At 45.8% G+C, this 20,695-nt stretch overlaps 5 protein-coding genes and 2 non-coding genes across 9 annotated transcripts in view; 3 read left to right on the top strand and 4 right to left on the bottom strand.

The window, feature by feature from the left end:
- The first annotated feature begins 34 nt into the window (after positions 1–34).
- On the top strand, positions 35–11,572 carry LOC120444522 (E3 ubiquitin-protein ligase Smurf1). The gene is made up of 8 exons (XM_039624265.2): positions 35–563; positions 718–1,155; positions 1,216–1,254; positions 7,071–7,307; positions 7,368–9,564; positions 9,621–9,820; positions 9,880–10,043; positions 10,117–11,572. Exons 2-8 carry the CDS (start codon positions 1,101–1,103, stop codon positions 10,399–10,401), a joined length of 3,177 nt encoding a protein of 1,058 aa, XP_039480199.1. The 5' UTR covers positions 35–563; positions 718–1,100; the 3' UTR covers positions 10,402–11,572.
- LOC120444523 (NADH dehydrogenase [ubiquinone] flavoprotein 1, mitochondrial) lies at positions 2,438–4,650 on the top strand. Its single transcript, XM_039624266.2, has one exon. The coding sequence runs from the start codon at positions 2,523–2,525 to the stop codon at positions 4,626–4,628; it is 2,106 nt and encodes a 701-aa protein (XP_039480200.1). The 5' UTR covers positions 2,438–2,522; the 3' UTR covers positions 4,629–4,650.
- Positions 6,238–6,478, bottom strand: LOC120444524. The gene has a single exon (XM_039624267.2). The coding sequence runs from the start codon at positions 6,450–6,452 to the stop codon at positions 6,282–6,284; it is 171 nt and encodes a 56-aa protein (XP_039480201.1). The 5' UTR covers positions 6,453–6,478; the 3' UTR covers positions 6,238–6,281.
- On the bottom strand, positions 6,358–6,817 carry LOC120444738. Its single transcript, XM_039624664.1, has 2 exons — positions 6,559–6,817; positions 6,358–6,441 (listed from the first exon to the last, which is right to left on the bottom strand). The coding sequence occupies exon 1, from the start codon at positions 6,815–6,817 to the stop codon at positions 6,587–6,589; it is 231 nt and encodes a 76-aa protein (XP_039480598.1). The 3' UTR covers positions 6,358–6,441; positions 6,559–6,586.
- Positions 11,573–11,770: 198 nt separating the features above from the next.
- Positions 11,771–11,843, bottom strand: Trnaf-gaa. Its single transcript has one exon. It is a non-coding gene; the product is annotated as a tRNA-Phe (tRNA).
- A 166-nt stretch (positions 11,844–12,009) lies between these two features.
- On the top strand, positions 12,010–12,082 carry Trnaf-gaa. Its single transcript has one exon. It is a non-coding gene; the product is annotated as a tRNA-Phe (tRNA).
- A 53-nt stretch (positions 12,083–12,135) lies between these two features.
- Positions 12,136–20,695, bottom strand: part of LOC120444749 (mucin-5AC) — a 35,429-nt gene continuing 26,869 nt past the window's right edge. For all 3 annotated transcript variants that reach the window (XM_039624677.1, XM_039624678.1, XM_039624679.1), the window contains exons 4-9: positions 18,655–18,900; positions 13,824–16,880; positions 13,438–13,753; positions 13,245–13,375; positions 13,018–13,185; positions 12,136–12,951 (exon numbers count right to left, since the gene is read on the bottom strand). In XM_039624677.1, coding sequence (XP_039480611.1) covers positions 12,619–12,951; positions 13,018–13,185; positions 13,245–13,375; positions 13,438–13,753; positions 13,824–16,880; positions 18,655–18,900 — 4,251 coding nt within the window. In that variant the 3' untranslated portion in view covers positions 12,136–12,618. The remainder of the gene's footprint in view (positions 12,952–13,017; positions 13,186–13,244; positions 13,376–13,437; positions 13,754–13,823; positions 16,881–18,654; positions 18,901–20,695) is intronic.

The following is a 20,695-nucleotide window of genomic DNA, read 5'->3' as shown; positions in this document are numbered from 1 at the left end:
AGTAATCGATTTTTCATCCACCTCTAGTCGTTGGTCCACCACTAATAAAAATGGCGTTCGAAGTTGTAGTTAAATTTTTATGGGAATTCGTAAAACAATAGCGCGTGAGGCCGCGGCAGCATAATTCGCGCACTATCAACCGTTCCGTGGACGAGTAAATGTGTGGGCGTGCGTCGTTTGCAGAGTTTTCGTCCGATTTCGAGTGAATTAGAACAACACAAGTGTGCCTCCTTTGATTATTATTGCAAATTTTAGTACCACACACACTCGCGCGCACATCGATAGCGGAGGAAATACTAGTGCGAGTAAATAGTGTGGCACCCATACTGGAGCAGCGACTAAATTAAAGTTAATTAAACACACAGTGGTATTTCATTTAATGCAATTTGTGAAATAATAGAGAGGCAGAGGGAGAGAGACAGATCGATCCCCCGCTCCCGCTCTCCCCTGCAGCATGCGTGAATTGCGTCCGTGTATGTGTGTGTGCGTGAGAGAGTGAGCGAGACATGTGCGTGTGAGGTGCAGCAGCAGCAGCAACAACAACAACAGCAAAACAATTTCGGGTGAGTTTTTCGTGAATATTTTGCCTACCTGAACGATTTCCTACCTACGCCCTCGCTTTTGGGCTGGGTTTTTGCACTCGGGGGGAAAATACACACATTATCGCTAACGAACTTACTAATAATACCCATTTCCATTTGTTATCTTTGATTGCAGCTTGTAAAAAAAGCAAATCGGTATTATTATTTATATACATATATATATATATATATATATATGTGCGTGTGCAATGACACACAGCCACAAACGCAGAAACTACAACAATTGCAACCGTCAAGGCTACCGCAACAGCAGCAGCAACAACCACAATAACAACTACTACTGCAGTTACCTTCGGCAATGAAATTACCTCTCACCGCCCTCACCTGCTCCTCCTACACCTCCTTTGCTTCCTCACCTCCTCCTTCTGCTTCCACTTCTTCGCTCTCCGAAAACAATAATAACAACAACATGCCCGCGACATATAAATAATCAATACACAAAATAAATCCATTTATTTTTTATACAAACCAAACAATATCAATTAAAAGTCGGAAATTATGAATAAATTGGATTACCCACGTCGCAATGGTACACACAAAGTTCGAATAACGAGTAAGTCTGCTGCCAAAAAAATTGATAATAAAACCCGCTTATATATCGCCTTACTTACAGTATTGTGTGCAAGAAACTTGGCCCGCAAGGATTTATTTCGTAAGTATTTTCATTTTAATTGACCTTCTCAAAGATAAAGCTTAGGATCTCATTGCTGCAAAAATTTATAAATTAAAAGAAAGAAAAGTAATAATTTATGCATTCTTTGCCTTTGTTATATATAAATATAGTACGCACATCCGGTCATCGAAAGCATAAAAAACAGTTCACTTTATTTCTCATTTGTTATTCCTATAAAATAGTATTTTTTATCCGAAAATTTCCTTAAAATTCTACTTATTTTCGCAGTATGCTTTGGCGTAATCACTTCTTTTCGCCAGTTGTTCACATGATTGGGTTTAATTTTTTGACTCACTTTTTGTTAGTTACGCGGAATTTGGAGTAGTTGGCGAGCGTTGGTCCAATAGAAACACACATTGTGATAAATTAAAGTTTTGTTTTATTTGCGGCGCTTGTGGCGCTGCTGTTTCCTCTTCTTCACATTTATCTATGCATATTAGGTATCGCTAAATTTAGCACTTCCTTTCTTGTCTACTTTCATTTTTATACAAATTGCGGAAAAGGGGCGGCCCCGACCACCGCCCCTCCCCCCATAGCACCCATCCAGTCAAGTGGGTGAGTGCGAGTGGTGCCGTATCTGAGCTCTTTTTCCATATTTTGTTTAGATATAACAAAAGTGATTATTACTAATTTGCTTTCATTGCGGCTCACTCACTCGTCCGCAAATACAATCGCAAACGCACAAAAGGCATTCATTTTTCTTTCTGTGTATATGTGATGTATTATTCGCTTTTACCACTTCTTGTCCATTTTTGTACACATGGTTGCACTTAAATCACGCGCCACACATTGTTCCATGGGCGACTAAAAAAAAAATACGATGTACCTTATCCGTGAGATTCCAATAGGGGGATATTTGGGTATCCGAAAATGGGTCTGTGGCCACTGGTGTCACTTCAAATGAATTGCTTATTAATGCTAATGCTTGAATTCCGTGGTTGGCTGTAGAATATGGCACATTCATTTACGGTTTTTCCTCTACTACCATATACACAGTACACTAGTAGTTTGTTCTTCATGCTTTATCGATTCTTTTTTGATAAGAATTGAGTTATACCGTCATTATAGGGAAAATCCATAATAGGACTTTCCGATATATTCGCTATTGTGACTAATGACCGACTCATAATGGGTTTTTTTATCACGTTCAGAAATCTTAGTAACAGTTAGCTTTGCATTTTCCTTTCATTAATGAAGACCCAACACACTTTATAGTGAATTCAGATAATCCGGATATAGACGAAAGCATGATATCGTTTCTAACTAAACGCCACGTTTGTGGGGCCTACAAGATTTCATCGGGACTAATTCGAGGTTATAGAGGTCTAACAGAAGTAAAAAGCCTTCAAAATGCGTTACCAGCAACTGATAAAACTGGAAATAAGAAGCTGGTGAATATATTCCGAACTTCTAGCATAAAAAATGTGAGGAAGAACCAACAAATTGACGCTGAAAGCTGTATTCCCATCTTAAGATGGCCAGACGAACCTTCGATGGTTATGAGAGAAGGAAGTCGTATCGATGATAACGACGATTTGCTGTCGTCTGAGCAAAGAGCCAAAAAAAGGGAAAACTTACAAAAATTCGAGGTAGATTGTCCAAAATTTCCAACCGAGAAACTTCCATCCACATCGAAATTTCCTATCAATGAAAATGCCGAAAAGGGTTTGGATCCAGCCGAAGAAAAAGAACTCGAGGCCAATTTGCTAGAGAAGCTAAAAGATATGGCTAAAAGAAATAAATCTCGACCAAATCAGCAAGCTGACGAGATGAAGGATAACTTTATAAGCTGGAATAATGATAAAGTTGGAGGAGCTATTATGAGTCTAGAAGCCAAGGAATTAACCTCACCAAAAGGATCTGGATCTGCCACTCCGGGAGGGCCTCCTCCACCCAAAAGTGGTTCTGCTCCGCCGAAGGGTGGTTCTCCGCCTGTCAAAAGCGGCGCTCCACCACCACCAAAGGGGCCACCGCCCGGAACTCCACCACCGCAGACTAAAACTACTTTCGGACCACTTGCTGATGCTGATCGAATCTTTACCAATTTATACGGACGGCACGATTGGCGATTGAAGGCAGCAATGAGGCGCGGTGACTGGTACAAGACGAAGGAGATCCTAGCCAAGGGGGACAAGTGGATAGTAAACGAGATTAAGACATCTGGACTGCGAGGGCGCGGTGGCGCTGGATTTCCCAGTGGACTTAAGTGGTCATTCATGCACAAACCGCCTGATGGGCGGCCCAAGTTTCTAGTGGTCAATGCGGATGAAGGCGAGCCCGGTACCTGCAAGGATCGTGAGATAATACGCCATGATCCACACAAGCTGGTTGAGGGATGTCTCATTGCTGGACGGGCTATGGGTGCGAACACTGGTTTCATTTACCTTCGCGGGGAGTTTTACAACGAGGCTTGCAATCTTCAGTATGCCATTATTGAGGCCTATAAGGCTGGCTATCTGGGTAAGAATGCCTGTGGTTCCGGTTACGATTTCGATCTTTATGTGCAACGTGGAGCAGGCGCCTATATTTGCGGAGAGGAAACCTCTCTGATCGAATCCTTAGAGGGCAAGGCCGGTAAGCCAAGGAACAAGCCTCCCTTTCCGGCCGATATCGGCGTCTTTGGCTGTCCGTCTACGGTGACCAATGTGGAAACGGTGGCCGTGGCCCCAACTATTTGCCGGCGTGGTGGCAATTGGTTTGCCAGCTTTGGACGCACCCGAAATTCTGGCACCAAGCTCTTCAATATCTCTGGTCACGTTTGCAACCCTTGTACCTTCGAGGAGGAGATGTCTATGCCTACCAGAGAGCTTATTGAACGTCATGCTGGTGGAGTGATCGGAGGCTGGGATAATCTACTGGCCATCATTCCGGGTGGCTCCTCCACTCCCTGCATCACCAAGGAGCATGCCTCGACTGCGATTCACGACTACGATGGGCTGATGGCAGTGCGTTCGTCCATGGGAACTGGTGCCTTGATTGTAATGAATAAGGATACGGACATTATCAAGGCCATTGCCCGCTTATCGGCTTTCTATAAGCACGAGAGCTGCGGCCAGTGCACTCCTTGCCGCGAGGGTCTCCACTGGGTGCACATGATCATGCAGAGGTTTGTGACTGGACAGGCGCAGATCGAAGAGATCGATATGCTCTTCGAACTGACAAAGCAGATCGAGGGCCATACCATTTGTGCTCTAGCCGATGGTGCTGCCTGGCCGCCGCAAGGACTCATCCGGAACTTCCGTCCGGTCATCGAGGAGAGGATCAGGAAGCGGGCGGCCGAGGACCAAGCTAAAGCTGATGCACTTCAGGCCGAACGCTTCCCTTGTCAAACGGTGACTCCTTGCCCAGAATAAAGCGTGCCAAATGCAGCAAAAACGCCAGTGTTTTATATGTATACTTCGAACAACCGTGGTGGCATGCGGCTGACTTCAAGCTCCGCTGACTCTGACTACCGGCTTCCGTCCGAGTGAAAGTGCAGCCAGTCGTTAACTTCCTCGCCTTGCCGACTGGCCTACGAAATTGTGCCACGTAGCGTTAAGCCAAAGGGGGTTGAACACATAGCCCATGTTGGCCCAAAAGCCGGCGGCGAGTCTGTCGGTCGCCAATCCCCTCTGGCTTTCTTCATTCTTCTTTCTCACTTTTCAGGCAGCTCAGGCGTGAAGCGAGTGGAGGAGCTGTGCCTCGCTCACTCGGATATTGGGTTATGCAATTGGGCGGGAGTGGGTTTACTTGAATGCAGTAGCTTTTGTTAATTCACGACGAAATCGTGGTCCACTGTATCGTTTCTGGTGTTTCTTAACACCATTAGTTTTAATCGTCAAGCTCTGTTAACAACTTTGTTCCCTTGACACATATTTCTAAAAAGCCCAGAGCGTTTTCAGCATTCTTGTGCAATCAATGTGTGCAATATCATAATTTTCTTGTTAAAATATTTATTTTTACACAAAACAGATATTACAAAACTTTCTGTCAAGTTTAATGTTCTTATGGGAATAGGCCGCTAAACGTATATATATCTCTTGGTTTGTTTCTAATTTAAAGGCATGTTAGGAATCAAAGAAATCGCATTGCATAGAAAAGATAAACACACCTTTAACTTCCATATAGAGTGCTTCCCAGTTGTTCTGCTGTCTACCTACCAGTATGTTTTTCCCCCACTCGTCCTATGTTCTTTCTTGCATAAAATCAATCAACAGCTGCCCGGCGACGACAGGCGACGAAGACGTTGCAATGTGCCCTTCTCGAATTACCTGGGCGAGTCGAGTGAAACGGGTTGATGGCATCCTCGCCAGCTGATGGAAGGACGGCACCCCTGCACATGCTCTTGCTGTGCTCTTGCTTGTGGCCGTAGCCGTGACAACAGCGTCAGCCTTGAGATAACGATTCACGAATGGATTCCGATTCAAATATGGGTGTGCGAAAAAACCTAGTTGTGATATCTACCGGGTTTATGAGTCACAGCCTGTCAGACTGGGACGGACTGGTTGAGTCTAGTCCGGTCGGGTGCGCATAAATCACCGGCCCCGGCTCGATATTGTAGTTCTTAATTGTTTAATTCAAGCGGAATGTCGAGCGCTTAATTTGTCAAGATTCTGGGCATTATCGGTGGCCGTCTAAGACGATAAGCAAAAGCGCTGCGACAGCGGGGGTTCCTATTTTAGTTCTGATAGCGAAGATTGGCATATAGGTTCCACTCCTCCACATGTCTAGCAATGTGCTTCCATATCTCTATCTCTGACTAATGACACTTGACCGCATTCACGTTTGGTGCTGGTCGAGATGTAAACATTTTCACAGATGCCTTCCTCGAATTTAATTGACATTTCTTGCCCTGAAAACAAAAAAGTAGAGGAAAAAAGTTCCCCCTTGATTGACAGCCGAATTCTTATTATAGAAAACTCTTTCTACATCCAACATGTGACATTCCATGTAGATGCATTTTGTATTGTAGACGATTAGGACTATTTTTCTATATTTATTAAGTTCTTAGATATGCAGATGTTGCCCTATCCATAAGGATTAAAAGGTGGTGTAGTGGGAATCTGCGGTATTGGTCTGGGCCCTGGATTCCATCCTCTGTGGCGTCTCTCGTCGAAGGGGGAAGCATCCCCTGGAGCCAGGGTAGCGAAAAGAAACAGGGCCAGCAGTCCCAGAAAATGAATCCAGCTAGAATGCATTTCGTTTATTATGAGCTTCCATGAAGTGACAGCGTTTATATAGGCCGCATTTAAGCAGGGGATTCACAGTGCCAAGCCGATAAGGTAAATCAAATAGGGAACTCACACTTGAGGGAATTTACTCTGAAATATGTTTAATCTGCTTCTGCTCTCCTGATGCCCTCTATCCCTACGTCTTCCAACGAGGAAAAGATTATGGTCGGCGTTGGAGTTGGAGCTGCGGTGTATATCTGAGGCACCTGTAAGCAGCCTGGCTTGATCTGCAAGCGTTGGGCAAAGCCCGGGTGTCGATGGCTATAGCCGTCAGCCTCCGAATAAAATTGAGCCGAAATCAGCAGAAGCACAAACGAATTTAAGCCCATCATGGCTATGACATGATATGATATTGTAATCGTGCACCTTTAAATAGTCTCATTTGGTTGAAGTTTTCGTGTGCATTAATGGTTTGGATATCAAACCTAACACTTTATCTGTAATCATCGGTGTCAAATAGACCCATTTTCCACTCTATATTTACTCGTAATGGTCGGTGACAATAGCTAGTTAACTTTATTAAAGAACGAAATAAAAAATATATTTGATTGGTTTTGCTAATGGGAATTATAATTTGTATTGCAGGTCTACCCGATCCGTTTGCCAAGGTGCAGGTGGATGGAACTGGGCAGGTGTACTCGACGGAAATAAGCAAATCCTCTCTGGATCCGAAATGGAATGCACATTACGATTTGTTTCTGGGCATTGGAGATGCCATTACGATAACTGTGTGGAATCAGCGCAAGATACATAAGGGCAGTGGATTCCTGGGATGTGTGAGGATACCCGCGTTCAACATACAGAGCCTCAAAGGAGCTGGGTGTAAGTTAATTCTAAATCGACAAATTGAATTCTATTTTCACAAAACTATAATTCTTTCAGTTCAACGTTTGGACCTGGGAAAACTGTCGCCGGATGACGACGAGCTTGTGCGGGGTCAAATCATCATTTCGTTGCTCTCGAAGGACGGACCCAGTAGTGGCAATCCTTTGGCCATTGTAGGACCCAGTGGCGATGTGCGTGGACCGTCGGAAGATGACTCCTCGGAAGATAGTTTGCCAGAGGGTTGGGAGGAGCGGCGAACGGACAACGGAAGAGTTTACTATGTGAACCATGCCACCAAATCGACGCAGTGGGATCGTCCCAGACATCCAGGAGTAGTTGGAGGCAGCCGCACCACTTCACCACAACAACGTCACAACACGCACAACGGCAACAGCGGTGATCGACAAGCTCCGGCGGGGCCAACCCGCTCTACAACCTGCACGAACCTGATGAATAACGGCCATCGCAGTCGGGACTTGTCTGTGACTGCTTCGGATGAACGTAGACACTCTACGGAAATTCTGTCCAGCGTGGGAAAAGAGAACACCAGCCCCACAACACCTGTTTCTGCCACTACAACGCCTGGTAAAAAAACATCCACATCGAACTCATCCTCGGCAGGTGGTCGCACTTTGGAGCAGCGTCCGACCAACGAACCAGCAACACCCACCAGCAGTACGACATCGGCTTCGGTTCGCCTGCACAGCAACGACAATCATGTTAAAACACCAAAGCACCAAACGAATGGCCATGCTCCGCCAGAGTGCACGCCCACATCGCCCACGGGTCAGCAGAACTATGTAAATGGGAATGCTCAAAATGGGAGTACCAGCGGAAACGGAAGTGGTCAGGCGGCGCAGCCTCAAAGTGCTAGTAACGGATGGACGCAAGAAGATGCCGCAACGACTACTTCACCTTCAACAACAACCACTCCTCCGAGGCATAGTCAAAGTCCGCCAACCCCAAATATATCACCACCAGCTTCTGTGACACCCTCTGCAAATGGAAATGTACACAGTCCGAATGCGAACAGCACACCAGCCGGAAGCGGTGGAGGAAGCAGATCCTATACAGCCGCAACTCCCGGTCAGCGGTCTCAGCGTCGGAGCTCGCGGCAACAAGGTGAGGAGTCCTCCACGAGACGACGCTCGTCACGAGGTACAAGAAACGGGGGCACATCTGGTGGCGGAGGAGGATCAGGTCAGAGATACGCATCGGCAGCCATTGCCGCTGCCAATCAGGCAGCACGTCCATTCTTGGATCTGCCGCCAGGATATGAAATGCGAACCACGCAACAAGGGCAGGTGTACTTTTATCACATACCCACTGGTGTTTCCACGTGGCATGATCCTCGGATACCACGTGATTTCGACACCCAGCATTTGACGCTAGATGCTATCGGACCATTGCCAAGTGGCTGGGAGCAGCGGAAGACGGCCTCCGGAAGGGTTTACTTTGTGGACCACAACAACCGAACCACACAGTTCACGGATCCCCGACTAAGTGGCAGCATTTTGCAAATGATTCGACGTGGAGCCGTCCCACCATCCGCTGCAAATGCTGGCACATCTGCTCCCCCATCGGCTACTCCTGCTACCCCATCGGCCACGGCAGCAGTTCCACCTCAGGCGACACCGGCGAACAATGCAACTCCAACGACGCTCACTACTACAACAAACCCGCCCCATCGTATTGTTCCGGATCTGCCACAGGGATTGCTTGAAGGCGCCGACCTTTTGCCTAAGTACCGCCGCGATTTGGTTGGCAAGTTGCGGGCTCTGCGCACGGAACTGCAAACAATGCAGCCGCAATCTGGCCACTGCCGTTTGGAGGTATCACGCAACGAGATTTTCGAGGAGAGCTATAGACTGATAATGAAAATGCGGGCCAAGGACATGCGCAAGCGTCTAATGGTTAAATTTAAGGGCGAGGAGGGCCTGGACTATGGTGGCGTAGCACGCGAGTGGTTGCATCTGCTTTCCCGCGAGATGTTGAACCCGCAGTATGGCCTATTCCAATACAGTAGGGATGATCACTACACGCTGCAAATTAATCCAGACTCTGGTGTGAATCCCGATCACTTGTCCTATTTTCATTTCGTGGGTCGCACACTGGGCATTGCCGTGTTCCACGGTCACTGTCTAGATGGTGGGTTCACTACACCCTTCTACAAGCAGCTGCTGAACAAGCCGATTACGCTTGGTGATATTGAAGGCGTGGATCCGGAGCTACATCGCAGCCTCACCTGGATGCTGTGAGTAAAATACTGTTAAACATCTAGGAACTGTTTTTAAGTTCGTTGCATTTTAGGGAGAGCAACATCAGCGGCATCATTGAATCCACATTCAGTGTAGAGAACAATAGCTTTGGTGCTCTGGTGGTGCACGAACTGAAGCCTGGTGGTGCCTCCATTCCTGTGACGGAGGAGAACAAACGCGAGTATGTCAAGCTCTACGTGAACTATCGTTTCATGCGCGGCATTGAGCAACAGTTTTTGGCTCTGCAGAAAGGTTTGTTGTTGCATTTAGGTTTGTTTTAAGTAAAGATGTAAAAAATGCATAATTTCTAGGTTTTTGTGAGCTTATACCCAGCCATCTCTTACGACCGTTTGATGAGCGCGAACTGGAATTGGTCATTGGTGGCATCTCTAGCATAGATGTCAACGACTGGCGGAACAATACGAGACTGAAGCACTGTACGAACGAAACGACGCAGGTGTTGTGGTTCTGGCAGGTGTGTAAAGCTCCTTATTATTTTTAATATTATTAAACGTGGAACTTATTGACCAATGTTGTCTCTTTTGAAGGTGGTCGAGTCCTATAGTTCTGAGATGAGAGCCCGCCTGCTGCAGTTCGTGACGGGATCATCGCGAGTGCCGTTGCAGGGCTTCCGGGCGCTGCAGGGCTCCACGGGAGCGGTGGGACCACGACTGTTTACTATTCACCTGACTGCCGACGTGCCCACGCAGAATCTGCCCAAGGCGCACACCTGCTTTAACCGGATCGATTTGCCCCCCTACGAGACGTACCAGCTACTATGCGACAAGCTGACGCAGGCCGTTGAGGAGACCTGTGGCTTTGCCGTGGAGTAAAATCCAGAAGAGACACTGCTACCCTCACCCGATCCACGCATATGCATATACATAGACACCTTTAAATATATTTAATGCACATTATAAAGAAACATATATCAAGGCGATTTGAAATCAAAATTGTACTGACCCTGGTCAAAATGATAAGTTTATATTTTTATTTGTTTGTTGATGAACTGCTCCCGTAGCACTGTTTAATCTTGTGTGCTGCGTATTTTGCAGTTAAAAATTTAATTTAGCGAGTATGTACTGGCTCATCGTATACATAGTTACCATGTGCATATATATATATATAAATATATATATGGGTTTATACACTTTCACACCTCCAGACAGACATATATATATACATATATCTATCCTGGCCTTTGTTTGTTTACGTCGTGGCGCGTGTTATAAATTGTAGTTTAAAATATTACAAAACCAATTATACATACAATTATACAAGATTATACATATATCATAGTTGATAATTAGGCATAAAAACAATTTTTAATTGTAGGCATTGGACCGGCAAATTTTCGTGCTTTTGTTTAATTTAGTACATTTTTGATGTTTATTGATTAGATTTTTGTACATTTATAAAAACAAATCGGACCCACTGCTAAGTTTTTGATTATTCTTTAAAGCCTTTGTCCTTTGACACACTTATTGACTTACCCGCTCGCATATTTTATAACTATGTGAGTAAAATGATTGCCTACCCAAAAATACATGAAAAATAAGATAGCAAAAAACAAAACACTTGAAAAATTACTCAATTATAAAATTAGTTATTTTTTACGTTTTTAAATAAATGCAAATTATTTAATTAACGTTTTATTTTAATTTCATTTATTGCCACACCGCCAAATCAAAGCTCTTAAGGATCAAACTTTTATATACACGTACGTTCTTAATACATATTTACATCAGTTTTTAATGAAAACGAATTGGACAAATTTCTAGAAGGTGATATTAGTAAAAATTTTATCTGACTTTAATTCAAACGAAACAATTGGTAGCTATTTAAGAACCCACACCCGACATCCCATTTCCAGTACCCTCCATACCCCCAAGAAGTAGTGCATATGTGAGATCTATTACTTTTTTATTGTAAACGAGGATTCAACCCTTGAATTTAAGCAAATAGAAGTAACTCTTTCAAAATACAACACAAATCGATCGTTAACTCTTTAGCTTTAGCGAGGTCTAGAAATCAAATTACTAAGGATTCTAAGGCAGAAATTCTGCGCACATTGACAAGGACTCTGCTCCATTAACCAAAAGGGATTAAAAATAAATGAGCCTTAAATAATTGTTGTTTTATTCACTAGCTAATTGCTCGAGTTCGGTGTCAAACTTTTTCTCCTTTAAAAAAAAAGTTGATTGCCGAAACCCGGGATTGAACCGGGGACCTTTAGATCTTCAGTCTAACGCTCTCCCAACTGAGCTATTTCGGCAGATGCTACGGATCTGCCTAAAATGGCAGTAGTGCTAAGCTCGTATATAAAAAGTAATTGGTGTGGTGTCTTTGCTAGATGGATTTCGAATTTTACAACACTGACAACAATTAGACTCAAACCATCACTGGTGTAAAAATCGGCTTTTGCCGTAACAGCCCCAGCTGCCGAAATAGCTCAGTTGGGAGAGCGTTAGACTGAAGATCTAAAGGTCCCCGGTTCAATCCCGGGTTTCGGCAAATCAACTTTTTTATAATTTAAAAATTCATTCAATTGTAAATCGTATAAATTGTTTTTTATTTTTTGTCTAAAATTAGACATCCATTAGTAGTATAGCAAGCCGCCAGTACTTTAAATAATACAAAGTATATATTTTAGTGTATCTAGTTTTACATATGACCTAGGATTAACTAAGAGTGCATGACTATTTATTTTCCGGGGCAAGCCCCCAACGTTCTATTAAAACATTTCCTTCATACGTATGTTAAGCGGAAGTGTAAGGCATCCAGATATAGCAGCTCCTTTAAGTATTCAAAAGTATATATGTAGCTTAACTTAGTTTAGCTACGGCCGGCTGTGGGTACTGAAAAGTGGACGACTTTAGAGCCAAGCCAGCAGGCAGTACGATAAATTATAGCAGCATTACAACTACGATTCTTTACGCTATTTAGTTACAACTCAAAATCGTTCGCAAGTTACTAAAGCTAGTACACGGATGGATGGATGGGTGCTCCACTCCACTCCAATCCTGTCCAGTCAAGTCAAGAGAGCCCCCTCAAAAATCGGGATCATAGTCGCGGGAATAGCGCGTCCGACTCGCGTGGTTGTTGTAGCTGTACATCTGATGGGCATCGGCGAAGGCATCCGGATACTGGTGACCGTACGCCTGCTGGTGCTGCTGCGACGCCTGGTGGTGGTGGGCGGGGTACTCTCTGTGACTGCTGTGGTTACCATGGTGGAGCTGCGGCCTCTTCAGCGAGTCTCCTTTCTGGGAATAGGTTGGCTGCTGGTCGTAAAAGTAATCTCCGCTGGTGTGCGCATGCCTGGTGGATCGCCAACTGTCGTAGATGTTGGAACTGTTGCTACCGTGCATTGAGTTGGTAAAGCGCTGAAAGGAAAGTGTTGTAAGTTTGACTGCAAAGAACTTCAAAAAACGTGAGGCAGGTACACCCACCTTTGGCTTAATAGGCTGCTTGGTATCGTTCCAAGGATCGTCGATGTTATAGAAATCATCCACGCCATAGTTGTCAGCACCACCCATGTGGTTAACCTTTAGCTCGTTTAGCATATCATTGGTCAGAGGAATGGGGGTCTTCTTGGCCCTCTTCTGTCGATTGAGCAACTGAAAAAGGGAAAGTTATTAACCAATGATCTAAATGTTCAACTGATCTTCCAACTTACCACTGTGACACCAAAGATGACGACAAACACCAGGGAACCTACTCCAATCACTATGACGACAATGGCCCATTGGGGAATGAGCAGATCCTCCTCTGCGAACTCCACATTGGTATGAGCATTCTTGGCTATAACTGCACGGAAAATATAGATAGATAAAGTTCCAAGTGAAATAGAAAAGGTCTTCTAAACTAACCACTGAAATCCGTGGCCACCGGATCAATTATGTATTTGCCCATCTGATAGCTGGCGGTCACTAGCTGCTCCTCCTGCGGTCCCGAGACGCTATCCGTCTCATTTTCCTGGGCATCCTTATCCGGCAGCACTGGGGTAGATGGCTTAGTCAGAGCATCGTGGAACAATTGGCGGATTTCCAGGGTATCCACATCCTCGGTTATGTTGGCCAGCTCCACATAGTAGTCGACTAGGACGCTGCCCTTGCTGAAGCTATCAATACGCACCTTTTTGTACCACTTGTTCAGCTGCGGAGCTTCGGAATAAACTTCGTTGAGCTGGTAAAGAGCAGAGGTGAAAATGGTAAAACAAAGCTTTTTCGTACCCCAGATAGGAGGAATCATTTACCTGAGCCTCCAGCTCGTGGGCCAGATTCTTCCACTCCACGGTGTTGTGATCGAGTAGCTCTGGTTTCCATGCCACACCGTCGATGATCTTAATGGTGGCAGCCAAGTCGCAGTCGGCGGTACAGTGACCCGGTTTGGTGGGGCGTGGAGTGGTCGTTGTGGTTGTAGTTGTCGTAGTTGTGGTAGTGCTTGTCGTACTACTCGTTCCACTGGCGGCCAACAAATCCTCAAAGTTGATGGTCTCTGCGTTCAGCTTGTCGATGGACAGCGGAGTGGTCGGCGGAGTTGGCCAGCCGGTGAACTCGGTGGTGGCCCTGGTCGGTGGACCCTTCTTGATCATCACTTGCAGGTTGGAGCTCGAGGACGCAGCTGTTCCTTCGTCGCCGGAGGGATGAGGTGTTGTAAGACGGTGCGCACCCAACCTTTTGTGGTTTCCCTTGGGGAACACGACCTTGAAGCCACTTCCACCTGCCGCTTCCATTACAGCTGCTTCAGTGGTGCTGGTAGCCACCACGGGGGGTTTACTCGTTGTCGTAGAGGTGGTGGTGGTGGTTGAGGCGGGATGCTGCTTCTTGGCTTTGTAGCCAGGTGGCAACAGGGAAGCGGGAATCTCGTCGCTAGCATCGCTCTCCGTTACATTCAACTTGAATCCAGGAGGTAGCAGGTCCTTCAACGAATCTATTTTAATGGGAGTCACACCTGGTGGCAGCTTGGTTTCCTTCTTGGGCTCGGGAGCCTTATATCCAGGAGGCAGCTGAAAGGTGCTCAGATCATCGAAGGGCACGGCAACTGGCAGATTCCTTTGGGTGGTTGACGGAGTGGCAGTGGTGGTGGTGTTTTTCACTTGCTGCTTGGGAGCACTGTTCAATTTGTAGTCCTTGGGCAGCAGGGAGGCCAACTTGTCGTCGAACTGGATTTCGCTGAAGAGACTCTCGAGTCCCGAGGAAGTATTTGGACTGCTCTCCTCCGCTTTTTCGGTAGTGCTCGTTGTAGTCGTTGTCTTGGGTGGCTTATACCCCTTCGGCAGTAGTCCAGCCTGAGCCACTTCCTGGACGGCCACGTGACCACTCTTGAATGAACGACTGATGGTGGAGTTGCGTCCGGGTTTCTGTTTGGATAGCTCAGCTGGCGGTGCTTCTGTGGTGGAGGTGGTGGTCGTAATCTTACGATTTTTGTAGCTCGGCCTGGGCTTGAAGCCCACAGGAAGAAGGGTGGCCAGCTCATCCATTTCACCGTCATCGAAATGCTGCACCTTCACCTTGCTGCTGGTGGTTCTGGGAGCGGATGATGTGGTCCTGGGCTGATACTTCCTGATGTGTGGCACAAATTTTCCGGGACCTGTGCCCACAGTGGTGCTGGTTGCTGGTGTGGAGGAGTCCATTTGGCTGATGATGGGATACTTGCCAGATAGCAAGCCACTGGAAAGCTCTGACTGCACTCGATCCAGCTTGTCAATGATGCTCTCCGTGGAGGAAACTATTGGAGGTTGGATGGAGGAGTTGTCCTGCACCTCCTCGCTGCCCTCCGATTGCTTTTGAGCTGGAGTCTGCTGCTGCTTGGAATGCACCTTGCGCTCCAGTTCAGAGAGCGTCTGTTTCGTCTCCTCCTGCTCAATGGCCGGGAAAGGCAGGAACCTGGCTCCATTGATGCTGCGACTGGGCTGGATGGAGGCCACAACCACATAGTTTTCGGTAGCATTCGGGCCCTTCTCTTCCTCCAAGGTCATGGATGTGGTAGTTTCCAATTTGAGGTCAGCATGGGAAGACTCAACTTCCTCCACGGTTGCAAAGTTGGTGCTCGGAGTAACTGGCACTGGTAAAATTGTGGATCCGTTGACCACGCTCTTGGTGGTTACCACCGAAATGATTTCGCGATCGTCCTTATGATCAGCACTTGGTGTGGATGGCTTGGAGTCGTGACTCTCCACTTCGCTGGTTGAATCTTCACTACCCTCCTCATCATCGTACTCATAGTCCTCACCTTCGCCTTCGTCATCGTACTGGGACTCGGATTGCTCCTCCTGCTTGCTTAGGCTTTGGTTCTCAGATTTCGATGTGCTGTGTTCCTCTTGCTTCGATGACTTGGACTCCTCTGGCTTGGATACGTTTTCGATTTCTTCCCTTTTGGAGGTGCTATCCACAGGCGGTTCGGTGGTTACGGTTTGTTCATCCACATGAGCATCCTCCGTCGACTGGTTCTCCGGCGGAATAATCGTGGTGGGTTCGTCTACGATTTCCTCCTCATGCACGGGGGGTAGAGTGGTGACCTCAATCTCAGCGCTGGTGACCTCAGCCTCGCCGTTGGTCACCTCCGACAAATCAGTTTGGCTCTCTTCAGTGCTGCTGGTGCTGCTTTCGTGATCCGTTTCGGAACTGGTGGTGGGTTCGGAAGGCTCTACATGTGCAAATGCCTCATTCTTGGCCACTGTCACTGGGGTAACGGCCTCCTCCTGGAGTGGCAACTTCTCCAGGCTCGAGGACTCCGAGTGCTCTTCGGTTCCCTCGTCGGATTCCTCTTCGTACTGCTCATCACTGGCCTCGTGCTCCTCCTCGTCCTCCTCCTCATCCAGGGGCTCCTCCTCCTCGGCCTCAGCGCTTTCGGTGGTGCTGGTGGTGCGAGCGGTGGGTCTGGCTGGCAGCTTTAGCCTGGCTCCACTGTAGTTGAATGGTCGCTTGCTGACCGCACTCACCGGTTCGTTGACCTCGCGACTGATGAAAACGGGTCGCCTCGGATTCGGTGACTTCCTGCCGAAACTGGGACGTTCCGAGGGCGTGTTCTGTGTGGTGGAGGTGGTGCTGGTACTGGTGGCTTTGGCCCTGTTGCTGCCAAAGCGGTTGTACCGCCTGCTGCTCACCTCCGCACTGCTCGTAGTTGTGGTTGTGGTGGATGCAGTGGAGCTGCCGGGTTGATAACGATTACGCGGTCTGAAGGCCGTGGCTGCCGGAGTGGATGGGTTATCCGGAAGAGCCGATACCGGGGCCTGAGTTCGTGTGCGGGTGGGTGAGAAGCCTCCATTGCCAAATGGACGACTGCTGCTGGTCACCGGACGCTTTTCGTTCTGCAAAAAGAAGAGTTTGGTGTGTTATTAATACGCGCATTGTTTGGATTACGGTTTGGATCTAATACAGCATTGGCAAGATGCCACAGCTGCAGATCTCCGTTCACAGCCTCGACTCGACTATCGTCATGGGAAACTGTTACAGTTTCGACATGGAGCCGCAATCTCTGCGGTTCGTCTGCTGTCAATTGTGTGGCGTGCGAACTCTTCGCAACCACGGTGCCATTCAAGTGATTCTCAAATTTGTCTAAAGCGTTTTGTGCAAATTTCCAGTTGCCAACCCCCCACCAAAACCCCCACCCCCCATCACACAGCCATCCGTTCATCTATAATTTATGCGCTCGTATTTATTTAATTTTTATGTGAAGGCAACCTCGCGACTGTCAAAGTTGGAAGATTCCCCGCAGCAGGTTGCCAAATCCACTTGCACAGCGAAAAATAAGATCGTTTTGTACCCGATCATAGCAGCATTTTCAGGTTTTTTGGTATTTAGTACTATTTTAACGCTAATATTGAATATGAAATATATAGTAGTACTTATCAGTAAGCAGATATACGGTCTTTTCTCAGCGTGGGCCAGTCTTGGAGCCGTGAAGACGATTGGTGATTGGCAGTGGATTGCAGCAGGTTGAGTCAATAGAGAATGATTGACTCAAAAGTAATGCCAACTAATGGGTTTTGAGCGCCCACTAGCAATTGTTATTATGGCCGATTAATCGTGAGCTGATTTGATGCTTAAGCTGGCATCGATCAAGGCAGCACTTTCGCCCATTTCGAATGGGCCAACAAATTGCTGCAATTAACTTGAGAAATTTATGTGGGCAAAACGCGAAAACGGAAAGGGAAACCGGAGCGAGAAACGCTTCCGCTCTGACATTTCAATTATGAGTTCGTAGCAAAGTATACATACTACTACTGGTATGTAAATATTATCTCCTTGAAAATACACAAGTTATATGTGAATAAACACTTGCTATTCGAACAGCTTCAAAAGTAAACAGAGACTTGCAAAGAGGGGCTGGTAATGCGAACATGATTTATGAACAAAGTTCGTTGGTTGGCCAAAACGTTGAGCAAATAACAATCAAAAATGTGGAGCATGAAATGCAGTAGGGTGAAAGGTAAAATATTTTTGCCGCAATTCGATTTGGCCTTTTTCTGCGGTTTTTGTGTGGGTTCGTTGTTTTTTGTTTCCTTTTTTTATTTTAAAATTAAACAGCAAACAGCAATAACTAGAGCTCGCGTGGCTTGGAACTGGTTCTGAAGTTTGGCTACTTGAGTTGCCAAAAAATAAAAAAAATAAAACGAAATAAACGCCGCAAAGCATTTACTGTTTGGAAGTCACGTAAGACTCCCAACTCCTAACTCCCCGAAATCGAAATAAAAAACAAAACAAAAAACTGATATTGGCCAAAATCAGAGCAGAGCCAATTGTTTTGTTAACTTGTTATGCAATGCCGAAGCGAAATTGTTTTGCCCGAACTCGAGTGCTTCTTGTTATGCCAATTGAGATTGGTTTTCTGTCGCTCTTACTTTCTTTCGATCTGCACTCTACATCTTGATGTACACTTATAAAAATCAGTTTGTTATTACACAGAGTCATCAAAAGTGGTCAAATATATATAATAATATTTATTTGATACTTCTGTTAAGTTAATTAAACTTAGCAGCGTAAGTTTATATAAGCCCTTTGAATAAGCAGACTCCACTTTCATTGAAGCACTTATTTATACACTTATAACACACTTTTTCTTGAAGTGTTGCAGTTGCTTACCCCAGACTCGCTGAAGTGGGCCAGAAACTGCGTCTGCTGGTGGGGCACATTGATGCGCTGCGTCTGCGGCTGGAATCCACCGCTGAGGCTGTTCCCCGATCCATTCCGTATCGCCTTGGAGCGTGTGAAGCCATTGGTCACCGATGCGGACGTGGCCGCTCCTCCAGCTGCCGCTGGTCCCGCCCCCGAGGGCACTCCAAAGGGGCGTGGCGAGATATCGTAATAGTCCGTCTGGCGATTCGGTTTCTATGGAACAGAGAGGTGGGTTTTTTTTAATGGTGTTATGGCAAAGCAGGTTAATTAGTTTAACATTTTGTTTTTTCTGCTGCTTTTTTGTCAAATGATATAAACGACCTGATAAATAATGGATTAAAGCTGGAAGCAGAATGGGCCTATAATTAAGTGTACATGGGAATAGTCATCAACGTTCTTCAGAAGGATTTTCAGTATTGGGTTATTGAACTGGCCATTTACCCATCATTAAGAGGGGTGTATATTAATCTTTTCTCTGGACAATCTTTGCTTTTGGATGGTGAACTTGTAATTAAGAAAGTAGGAAAGTTATTAGCTATGTGTCCGAAATGTCCAAATGTTTGTTAATTGACTTGTCTATTTATGATTGTCTATAGGTGAATTAATGATGAACAGGAATAGGGAATTTGCAGTTGGAATCATCGAACAAAAATTACCTGAATTACCAAGTGAATCATGGTGAATCAGAATCTTTATCGTGGTTCAAGGTAGGTATTTACCAACTTGTTTAGTCACCAATATATGCAAACCATCTTTAATTTTCGCTGCCAAATATAGAGATATTCAACTAAGAAAGATAACTCGAAGCTACTCCCTTACATAACAATTTCCTAAGCTGACTTAAGCCAACATTGATCGAGGTCTTAGGTTGATAGCCCAAAGTCGGCTAAAGTGACAGAACTATCATAAGCAGGGTCTTCAGGTGACAAAGTCCGTAATCAGGGCAACTTCAGGTGGGTTTGGAACACTTGAGTGCTCAGAAGAGTTCGAGCAGACCCTTCTCAAGCACCTTCGACGTGTTGCAGACAATGCCATGGAGCTGTAGACGGATTACTATAGAAATCCACATTGAAAGCTGCAGCAAACAATGGAAATCGATTGAAAATATTTGATTGAAGTGTATCAAGGTCGTTGGAGGCGATATCCAGTGCGACTGACTAATTATCCAGTCGCAGGCCAAAATCGAAAATCCAAAAACCAAATTGCCGCCAGTTTCGCCTCCAATACTCCAAGTACTTCTTGTACTCCAATCCATTATGATTGGTATTGTTTCGACTTTGGCTGGTGTGTTGTGTGTTTTGGCTTTTTGAAAGTGTAGTCGGGCCTTTTGCGACTGCATTGGCTTCAAAAGTTGTGCTCTGTTAAGCAAATTGCATACAAAACGCGAGTTTTGTTGCTAAAAGGCGCATTTCAATGCACTTATTTTTCCGCTTCTTGGCGGATCGGTTTACGCATCAGAAAATCCACTCAGCATTTTCAATCTAGGCGGCCACAGATTTTCTCTCCCGCTGGAAATGCGGTCTTCAGTCCACGGACTTACTCTGATTAGCAGTCACTTAATGGGCGGCTCTACTTCTCGCTTTTACACAGGGAGAAAAGCTTTGTCTTGTCTAAAAATATTTTATATTTTTCAGTGACTATCATCTATCTATCTGCTACTTGATATATGATATTAAACCAAACATAAACTTAATTTTCTTTAGATAGCTTTCCCTGCTCTTAGAATGCTTAGCAGCGACTTTCATAATATGTGTACTTGAATAGAGCTCGTTTCCGATTGCAGCATATTTTTTCCAGTTTGAAGTGTATGCTCTAATATGCTCTCATGTCAAAATTTCACTGCCCATTGTCAACAGTTGGACTGGAGATGGTGCTTTGTGTGGTAGTTGGTGTGTGGCGGCGAAGAAAGCGATCGTCGGCCGGTGGGGGAAATTAAAAACAAACGTTTCTAAGGCATTTGTCAATATGGATAGCATAATGAAACTATGAAAGCCTCGCTCACGTCGCT

Source organism: Drosophila santomea, chromosome 2R (genome assembly GCF_016746245.2).
Source record: "Drosophila santomea strain STO CAGO 1482 chromosome 2R, Prin_Dsan_1.1, whole genome shotgun sequence".
NCBI classification, from domain to species: domain Eukaryota; kingdom Metazoa; phylum Arthropoda; class Insecta; order Diptera; family Drosophilidae; genus Drosophila; species Drosophila santomea.
The sequence above is the reverse complement of the archived record's forward strand: the minus strand, read 5'-3'. Positions and strand labels throughout refer to the sequence as shown.

Coding starts and splice junctions, on each gene's coding strand:
- LOC120444522 (XM_039624265.2), top strand. CDS start 1,101: ATGAATAAATTGGATTACCCACGTCGCAATGGTACACACAAAGTTCGA. Junction 7,308..7,367: donor GAGCCTCAAAGGAGCTGGGT/GTAAGTTAATTC, acceptor TAATTCTTTCAG/TTCAACGTTTGGACCTGGGA. Junction 9,565..9,620: donor CGCAGCCTCACCTGGATGCT/GTGAGTAAAATA, acceptor GTTGCATTTTAG/GGAGAGCAACATCAGCGGCA.
- LOC120444523 (XM_039624266.2), top strand. CDS start 2,523: ATGATATCGTTTCTAACTAAACGCCACGTTTGTGGGGCCTACAAGATT.
- LOC120444524 (XM_039624267.2), bottom strand. CDS start 6,452: ATGCATTCTAGCTGGATTCATTTTCTGGGACTGCTGGCCCTGTTTCTT.
- LOC120444738 (XM_039624664.1), bottom strand. CDS start 6,817: ATGATGGGCTTAAATTCGTTTGTGCTTCTGCTGATTTCGGCTCAATTT.